Source organism: Synchiropus splendidus, chromosome 4 (assembly GCF_027744825.2).
Source record: "Synchiropus splendidus isolate RoL2022-P1 chromosome 4, RoL_Sspl_1.0, whole genome shotgun sequence".
NCBI classification, from domain to species: Eukaryota; Metazoa; Chordata; class Actinopteri; order Syngnathiformes; family Callionymidae; genus Synchiropus; species Synchiropus splendidus.
In genome coordinates this window covers 21,727,308-21,737,141 of record NC_071337.1, presented here as the reverse complement: position 1 = coordinate 21,737,141, position 9,834 = coordinate 21,727,308, and the positions used below count along the sequence as shown (strand labels likewise).

General features: G+C 44.4%; 1 protein-coding gene across 1 annotated transcript; it reads right to left on the bottom strand.

Moving 5' to 3' along the window:
- Nucleotides 1-2,336: 2,336 nt before the first annotated feature.
- Nucleotides 2,337-9,785, bottom strand: ccdc3a (coiled-coil domain containing 3a). The gene is made up of 3 exons (XM_053864159.1): nucleotides 8,945-9,785; nucleotides 8,061-8,238; nucleotides 2,337-4,121 (listed from the first exon to the last, which is right to left on the bottom strand). The coding sequence occupies exons 1-3, from the start codon at nucleotides 9,322-9,324 to the stop codon at nucleotides 3,819-3,821; spliced, it is 861 nt and encodes a 286-aa protein (XP_053720134.1). The 5' UTR covers nucleotides 9,325-9,785; the 3' UTR covers nucleotides 2,337-3,818.
- Between the last annotated feature and the right edge of the window lie 49 nt (nucleotides 9,786-9,834).

The window sequence follows — 9,834 nt, the reverse complement described above, 5'->3', positions numbered from 1 at the left end:
CAAAGAGTAAAAGTGCGTTTTAAGAAGTGTTCTAAAAGTGGAGTTGATCCCCCAGACCTGAGTCCTCCTGTGTGCTCTCCAAACATGCCTTCTGTTTGGGGCCTTTCCTCCAGTGAAGCATTAAAGAGATTGACGTTCACACACCGTAAAAACTCCCAGCAGCCAAATCAAAGGCACGATGTGTTAATATTTGCGTTTTGAGCCCACAAACCCACATCTCATCTTGAATGCAAAGATTCTCTGCTCGCTGCGGGGTTTCCCCCCTCTGATGAGCGTTTTCATTCTCATTTCTTCAACACGCTGCATTTTCCACATGACTAATTACAAATCATCTGAAGCTGCGAGATAACACGCAGTCTCAGAGGAAATAATCGTGGCACCGCGTGGAAGAATGGAAAAACCTTCCGTGTCAATCGAACAGACAGTTTGGAAGCCAGGCAGCAGGGAGGGCCACGCGTGACGTTTCCCCCGCTATTCTGGCTGAAGTACTCTCCCCGCTCGGCAGTAACAGGCGGCGATGACCTAAAAAGACCAACTCAAAAGTGAGATTATGTTGGTCTAATTGCTGTTACACCACTCCCATCAGCCTCTCCGAGGAGCCCAGATTAAAACAGTGGCTGTCAACAAGATCACGCTGCTCTCCGTTATAACCTTGGTTGTGGATTAGACACAGATATGAAGACACACCAGGAAGGAGTTTTGAATCATCCCACGCCTCCAGGGGCATCTATGTAGACTTGTGCAGTCACAGTAGATTTAGTCGTTGTACTCCAAAACACTTCACAAGTTTGTACAGAAGAATCTTAACATCAAGATTACACTGACTTGGATTAAGATGAGTTGGAACAGAATAATAGATTATTTTGCTCATCATAATATATGAATACATTTGTACATAAGAATCTCAACATCAAGATTATGATGACTTGGATTAAGATGAATTGGAACAGAATAATAGATTATTTTGCTCATCATAATATATCAATACGTTTGTACAGAAGAATCTTAACATCAAGATTACGATGGCTTGGTTTAAGATGAGTTGGAACAGAATAATGTGCTCTAAATGTCTAGATTATTTTGCTCATCTTGATATATTAATACATACCTTTCAAAGCAACTGTCAACAGCCCTCATGCCAACATCATGCTACCTCCTGTTTCCTTTTTTAAATATTTGATATTATTTTCTTTCAGTATCACTTCCTTGAACTTCATCTCTCCTCTGGCGTCTCCAAGGCGCTTTGTCAGGATCAAGGTTTCAAGGCCATGGGGGTTCTGCAGGCCAGTGTCCCTTGTCATGACTCTACTTTGGTTCTATATATCCAGGCTGTAGCTCATCCTCACTTCCTGCTACATGTGTACGTATGAGCGTTCGTTGACACAGCTAGGTGTTTAAATAATTGGGTGAAACAGTCCAAGTTACCATATCCATTCACAAAGAACATGCATGAGGGTGGAACTGGCTGACAAGCTAGCAGCTTAACACACTTTGTCATCCAGTTTTCCCAAGTAGCCTAAGGAGAATTTTGGCAGATGACTTGTCAGTGAAATATACTTTGGTTCGTATCAAGTCCTGAGGCATGGTGACGCTGTACGCTCAAGTGCTGGGGAAAGAATCGGAAAAAAAACTCCCTCAACCGGTGATGAAGACCTTGAAAGAAGCCAAACCCCATGCTAATATTTTGTTGTTTGATAATGACTTAATGTATATTGATACCCATTTGTTCACCCAACACCATGCCATGCCCAGAACCCTTACAAGACACTTGCTGTGATAGTGAATAATAGCTGATGTTCTGAAGCCACCAAATGCCCCAAGCATGCTTCATTCCTCCGAGAGAGTTCAGTGCGTATATGTACGGTATTTATTTTCATGACCACAGGTGAACCCGTATTTCCGAAGAATATTTCCTCATCTTCCTTCGACAAATATGCAGATCTACTTCACAGTTCTCGCAGATACATGATGCTGCCCAATGGCGCGTCCACCCGCTGTCACTTTCATTTTTAACGGTGTTTTCTCGTTGTTATTTCGTGATAACGCTGCCGCTCGCCTGCCTGCAGAGTTTTTGTACTCGCTGGCAGAATTAGAAGAATATTTCAGTGATGTCCTGCTGTTCCGAACATTGCAGCCCACATAAACACATTCCATTCACTTGATGAACCAGACACACACACACACACACACACACACTTTGAGTCTCCAGCCACTGCACGGAACCACACAGCGTCTCGGCTGACCTCAGCCTCTCGCAACACTCACTGGATGTGTGAGCTCTGTTGTGGTGACCCAAAACCTGCAGAGACACTCGACGCCACTGTTCCTTTAAAAAACTTTATGTATATAAAAATATTCAAAGAGGCAATCACATATATCATTACTATGAACACAGAGATGCTAAATGAACATTTAAGATTCAAACAAATGTTTCCAGTTTCTCTGTTGCGTGGTTGTTTGTGTGTCACAGAAATACTCAAGTGAAAAATGGCAGCAGAATACTGTTGTAATGATTTCTACATGTATAATTTGAAATTTGAAAAAATATTTGCCATTGAATTGGCACAAAATGACAGAAGTGCAGACACCTCGAATTATTTAGCTATGGTGTGGAGAAATCCCAAAGGTAGCCATTAGCAAAACAGTGCTACACAGCTATGAAGTAGCATTGAGAAAGTAACAACCGTTTTGCAGTTTCAGAATTTCTATTGTCCACATTTTCTCAACTTTAATAACAGTTTCCAACATCAACCGAGTAGAAAAAAAACATTTTTTCTTCAGTTACTGTACTGTGTGAATGGTGTGTGTGTCCTGCCCACAATCCTGAACAGGACTAAGCTCTAGTTAACTGAAGACGGATGTATATACTTAAGCTAGCAACCGTGCTACTCTGGTAGTACAGTGTAGCTATCATGTACGGAAGCTTATTGCATTCACTTGACGAAAAAAAACACTCTTTTTTTCAGGTAATTTATTTTTTGGTTTGCTCTTTGGGCTAACTATTTCTGTTTTTCTGAGTTGACGGCATCAATGCTTCTTAGATCTAGAGATGTCGACCTGTGTTTGAACCCTATATCAAAGTATAACTCAACCAAACAAAACAAGCCTGTCAAGTTTGGTTCTGTTGATCTTGCTCTGTAATTAATGGAATGGTATGAAGTATCTTCATAACTGAGGAAAAATATTAATTATTCAAAAAGAAAAAAAAAACATGGTGGGGAAAAAATAGCTTGAATAACAGGACAGAAAACCCCAAAAAATACATTACTCAGAAAAACAGAAGTAATTAGCACAGAAAACTAACCGAACAATAAATAAATAAATTACCTCAAATGCAATAGGCTTTTGCAGACATGATATTCACTGTTTTTATTGCTACAGTAAACCCATTTATCCGTCAATTTTTTTGCATCTAATGTCGACTTATTTTTTTTACAATACTAATTTCCCGATTGGTGCCTTGCTTTAAGTATAGCTTACCCCTTTTTAATCATACATTGTTTTTTTCTGTTTTTCGCTAGGACCTCTCTTTAGCTCCCCTTCTTTCTTTCTTTGATGCCAGCATTACCTCCCAGTGGCAGTGAGTGATAAACAAGGAACTAACAGATAGTGTCACCTGCAGTGGAATAACGTACAGAAGTGAAGTATAAAAGCGCAGCATTAGCATCTCACTCTGTCTGATTCCAGTTCCAGATAAGATTGGTGTACACACAGAATGAAGTTCAATCTACATCAAAGAGTAGGTGGATTGTGAATTGTGTTGACGCCTGTCCTTGACTCGTGACCGCCCAGCAGTCACCCATGTTCTTCCCAAAGTCTCATCGCAGCTGCATCTTCTGACGTATCTGATGGCGAATGGCTGGTGATGCCTCCTCCTGCGTGATACTGTTGAGGTGATGTCCCGCCCGTCGCTCAGCAGCCTTCAGCTTCTCCTTCAGCTCCTGCGCCTCCAGCTCGGCTTTCCTGGTGGCCTTGCGAGCGTTCCTCAGGGAGCGCTTCACCTTCCGAACCCGCTCCTTCAACTGCCGGTTCCTCCTCTCCGCCACCTCCAGGCGCTCCTGCATCTTCCGTCCTCGGTCCTCCTCCTCAAAGAGCGCGGCCTGGACTGACGAACACAGCAGCTGCAGGAGAAAGTGGTGCAGTTAGTCGGGCGACTGTTTACAAGACAAACAAACGGTTGTAAACCAGCAGCTGCTGGCGGAGTGAATGTGGGAGCTCTCCAGATTTGATATTCCCAGCAGCCACAGGGACGTTTCAGGGCTTCTGGGGCATGGACAGAAACACAACTCCAAGCGTCTGATGATCGGCTGCACTGTTGGCTAATGTGAGGGTCTGCACCAAAAAAATAGATTTAAAAAAATGGAAAGGAAGCATTACAACAGGTCTGGGGTGGAATAATATTATAAAGCTCGGTGTTATCTGGCATAAGGGTCGGGGCCCCGAGAGGGGTTCCACAACCCAGTCCACCTAGTGGGAGGACAGGCCTGGTCAGCAGCTTCTGACAGTAATAAAAGCATCTCAGCAGTCGTGAAACCTAACAACCGTGATGCATTTAAAAACACATGCACAGTTGGAATGTAGGTTCTTCTGACATAAACATAACAACAACTATCTCCTCCACACACAGAGACAGCAAAGGCTTGGTAGTTTAATGTTCCGCAGATGCCAATTTCCACCGTCGTGACCCCCCACAGCTGAGCAGGGAGAATGCCTTTGCTTGCATGTGGGTGTATGTACATGAGTAAAATCTGTACGGGCGAAAAGACTTCAAAAACCCAAACCTGCAAGTAAAGGTCTGTAATGAACGTCTAACACTTCAAAGACGATGTCGTAACTTCTTCAGTTCTCAGCTCCAACATGTTTCTGTGTGTCTCCCGATCATTGTTATTTTGTAGAATAGAGATGTGTATTATCTACCACTGTGAGTTGCACTCTTCCTTTAGACACAAACTCACAGCACCTGCCAAAACATCCTGGTGGTACCTGCCTGCTGTGAAGCATCATCTGTACAAACAGTACTTTGGGAGCAAGTGAGGACAGACGAACACAATACAAGTCTACTGGACACAAAAAACGCTGACTCAACAACTTCAATGGATTTCTCTTACATTTTCATGATGGATGGATGATGGACTCCAAACACCACAACATGTTTAGTTATGGTTAACATCTAAGAAGGTTTTGTGTTGCTTCTATTCGTATGTTGCTTAGGGTTAGAGTCCTTACAGCTCAACAAGCAGCAGTTGACAGCAAAGCTAGTGACAAAAGTCTTCGAATAAGTCGTTCTTATGATGGCAAGAAGCAAGTAACATTTCCTAAAATACACTTTTTAAATGAATCATACTTGTGGGCATGAACCTGCTATGTTTGCATTAAATGCAGCATGATTTGTTGCATTTAATGTCACAGTATGACCCTGTTGTTAACTTTTGATAATGTTCATATTTTTTTTTTATGAAGAGCTCTGGGCTGCTTTATTTTATCAGCAGATTAGTCTCACTTGTTATTGTGTTCCAGCAATACAGTTTCCACATCCCACTGACCCCCAGCTGAGCATCAGATTAATGGTGTTGCTTTTGTCACACTACAAACACAAGCTAGGAAAATGTCAGAGGTGAAGCCTTTTCTCTTTCCTCATGACGTCCAGAGTCTGGGTCAGAGGTGGAACATACAGAGCAGGCATGGGCTCGCAGAGGTTCTGACCCTCAGGCAAGGTGGGACGCCTAACAGGTGTTGGGCTTGGGGAATTTGTGGAGCAGCACCGACAAGAGCACACAAAACAACGACAAGAGTCACATTTTCAGCTTTGTCGCTGCAATCGCAAAAGAGTTTCCATGGCAACCCTGTTCTCGTCTTTGTCGTCCCTCTCAGCTGGAGTTCCAGCGCGAAAAGAGCCTTAAAAATTGAAGTGGGCTTCCATGTGATTTAAGCCCTCGTGGGAACCAGACGCCCCTCCAGAAGGACAGAGCAGAGACTTCCTCCGCAATGCTGCCAAACCTTTAATTACTTTCAGTTCAGAGACTCAACTTTATCGTCTGGAACATCTTTTCCACAGTGAAAGACTTGGAGAGACACACTTTATTTACCACTGGGGCCTCATTCTGGACGCTATTGGAAATCTGAAGGCGAAAGTTAACTCATCACCACTAACTGCACCCTCTCCATTATGAAACTCCAACATATCCTTATAGACTGGTACATGTTTCATGTGCGGTCCCCATTCTGTCTGGGTGAGCTTATTAAAAAGCTCTCCAGCCTCCAATCCGCTTTTTAGATGAGTGTGCATCAGAAATTCCATTCTGTCTAGCAACTTCAACCAAGCATTCCCATTAGATGTGAGAGGTTTCATTCCTTCAGTCAGGGACTTCAAATTGGTGAGGTTCTTCCAAGCAAATAAAGGCAAAGCTGGGACAAGTGGAGCAGAGTTGGCAATGGAAGTTGTTCATATGAGATCCACATAAACAGAAAGTGATGGCCTAAGTACCCACAGAAAGTAAGAGCCAAAGTCAGCAGGTCCGTCTGGGTCTACAAACTGGAACTGGCGGAAAGTGAAAGCCAGCACTGTGGGAAAGCTACTACCAGCCTCCAAACAGGATAGAACTATGCCAGAAAAAGGATCACAGATCTTTCAAGAAACATGACAACTTTCTTCAAGATGAGTCCATGACTGAAACACTTCTTTCCCATCATGCATTTTGTATAAATTGTCTCAAAGAGCTCTGTGTCAAAAGACTTAGCCTTTGTCTTTGCCAGAGCGCCAAGTTAAAACGAATATAAAACCTTAAAACAAACAAAACAGCAATGAAACAGCCTGACATGACTCATATTTTTACAGTTCCGATGAGGCTCAACTAAATTCCAGGGATAGATGGAGGTCAGTTTTCCTTAAAATTAAAAGTCTAGCTGGGCTAATTTAAATGAGAGCAAGTGAGTCAAAACTAGCTGAGCGGGAGTCTGGGCATCTCTTTCAAAGCTTGTCCTATCATTATGGAACTTTTGTTTACGCTTTAGCTTCATGTTTCATTCACATTCAAATGACTTCAGCCTCCTTAGTCACAGGCTTTGAGTCTTGTCGAAAGTGTGACCTTCTTCTCTCTGACTGGTGATTCTGGAGTCCAGACGGATTATTCCCATCCCAGCGACAGTGTTCAATTATGACTGATCTCGGGTCAGACAGGCAGGATTGCTTCAGACTCATCCCAGATTGAAGCTGCGCAGTGACACACTTCAGGAGTGTTGTCTGCCAGAGATGTGGATCTCTGCTATTTCACCTTTGACCCCTGGACAGTCTGTATCCTGTGAGCCGGAGGGAGCAGACGGACAGACCTCCACCAATCCGCAGCCGCTTTGATCTGCACTGGATGACAATGATTGCGTGAGATTGGTCACACGCTGGGAACTAAATAGGAGTGTAAAAATTCTTTACGTGTGTGTGCCATTTCCAGGATCAATCAAAGGTCCATGGCGTGTGTGTGCGTGAGCGCGTGTGCGACTTTCCACCGTTGCCACAGGCTACATAAACGTTTTCTGCTCATCCTCTCAAATTCCTGACAGGAGTGTCCTGATTCAACTTTCAACACGCAAACATGCACACACACGCACACACAAACGCACAATGCGACCTGAAACGGCATCAGTGATGAGTGTCCCCACAAAACTGTCCGGTACATCTGTTGTCCCGAGTTGGAATGTGATATCAATTAAACTATCATAACTTCTTCTATCATTGTAATAACTGAATACACACTCATGCGTGTTCATTGTGACCAAAAACCCACTGAATCTACAACTTTTCTTCTTCATCTTTTGGTATTTCTCATCAGTGGTTGCCACATCAAATCATCCACCACCTTAGCTGATCTTGATCACCCTTCCAAGTCAAACCGCAGATGACCATTACATCACAGCCACAACCCTCGAAGTTTTCCATACATCTTAAAGCGTTCCTTTGAAAGCTTGTGAAATTACACAGCACACTCTGTCCTGCCTATGACAGAGTTTTATTGGAGGAAACAATACTATTCGATTGATATCATAGACAGCTGAAGAGGACGTCCTACCCTGCTGTCCTCCTGTATGTCCCACTCCGGGCTGAAGGTGTGGAATGGCTGACTGCCCTGCGTACAGTTGGAGAACTGGAAGAGACTGGAGAAGGTCCGTCGGTTCTCTGGCGTGTCAGGAAAGATGGCGTCCTGGAAGTTGACGCTGTGTGGGAGGATGTTGTAGTTCTCGTCCATCCTGTAGAAAGATCAGCAGAGGTCATGACATGCAGCACGTGAATGCAGTCAACATTTACAAATACAGAGACCTCATGCTCTCGAGGCAGTGGTGGCACCACATGGCTCTGATTCCCAAGCCAGGTCAAATCACTAGAACCACTATCACTTACTATACAACTGAGACTCAGCTTTAGTTACTTTGGTTGACTCTTGGGCTATTTTGGCCAAGGCATCTAGTCACCAAATACCTGAGCGATTTGTCTACAGTGTTGATGAACACACTGGCACATGTGATTGTGGTGCTATAAATGGTAATTCCACTGTGAAATAGTCAGATATTTGAAATGTTTTGGGTCGGAATAGTCCCGCTGCCTCAGCCATTTCTCCTCTTGCTGAGGTAAGTCGTGCACACACGGAAAGGCGATTCGTGATGTCACGACTGGTTGACTCATTCATTTTAGATTAATAGTTATAGTTAGCTAGTTGTTAAAAAGTCTATACTGTGGTCATGGCAGGCCTTCCTGGCACCATGTCCATGATAGAAATGACCCACATGCTTTAGGGCAGTGTGAGGAACACATGAGATGCAGGAGGCACGTGGGTGGACCACAAGGAAAAGCTCCTTAAATCCTCTCTACAAAGGGGTGAAATAAACTCAGCCCTTCGCCACCAATCAATTACAACTCAGTTCTGGAGTGCCGTCGTCTTTAAACTGGGGTCCCGACCTGAGGAAGAAGAAGTAGGAGTAGTTCTCCATCACAGTGTGGGAGTGACAGGACAGGTAACCCAGTCCGGTCAGGTTGAGCCTGGACGCCGCGGGGACCTCCAGCATGCTCCCCCAGGCCTGATCGCACAGCAGCTCCACCTCCGCAGAGTAAAGCAGCCCTTCCTCCGCTCCCTCGTAGCCGTAGCTGAAGCCGAATGGCAGCGAGTTGTACAGGCTCCCCAGCGGCGGCTCCCGGTGGATGGCGAGGACCCGAGCGTAGACGATGATCTCCGCCAGCTCCGCCCGGCAGCCCTCACTCAGCGGCCGCCACTCGGACGGGAGCTGGCAGCCGCCCGTGAGCGCTGCCAGAGCCGCGAGAAAAAGAGCGGTGTATAACATCCTCGCGGTCCACTTTCACAGCCTGGTGGGTGATTTAAAAACGGTCTCTACAATGGAGTGGGACGTCGCACTCAAATTAACAAGTGCAAAAAGACAATTCAAAGATCTAAACTTGGAGGGTACACCTCCAACCTGTTGCTGCATTCACTGGCCACCACTGGTGATGGTGATGCGTTCAGGGATCACACTCCCCATGACGTGCGAAGCGGGGCTGGCCGTTTCAATAGCCAGAGTTAGGAGTTCAATACGGAAAGTACAGACCAACAAAATGTTCGCAAAAGCCTTTGATTCATCTCAATATAAATCGTGTTGGTTGGAATCTGTAGTTACATTCTGAAATCAAACTTTTTTTCCTCCTTTTTCTTAATTTTATAGCTTGTATTTATTCATCTAATCACACAATTCCTTATGTTTTTCTCACCTGGGGACTAATACCCGCAATAAATGGGGTGGATTAGAGTTACATATTAGATAGTCCTATAGTGCATTGTACTGGAGAATAGTACATTG

Excerpts from the sequence above, each read along its gene's own strand:
- ccdc3a (XM_053864159.1), bottom strand. The coding sequence starts at position 9,324 with ATGTTATACACCGCTCTTTTTCTCGCGGCTCTGGCAGCGCTCACGGGC. Across the intron at positions 8,239-8,944 it reads TCCTACTTCTTCTTCCTCAG|GATGGACGAGAACTACAACA; the intron begins GTCGGGACCCCA and ends ATCTTTCTACAG. Across the intron at positions 4,122-8,060 it reads ACATACAGGAGGACAGCAGG|CTGCTGTGTTCGTCAGTCCA; the intron begins GTAGGACGTCCT and ends TTTCTCCTGCAG.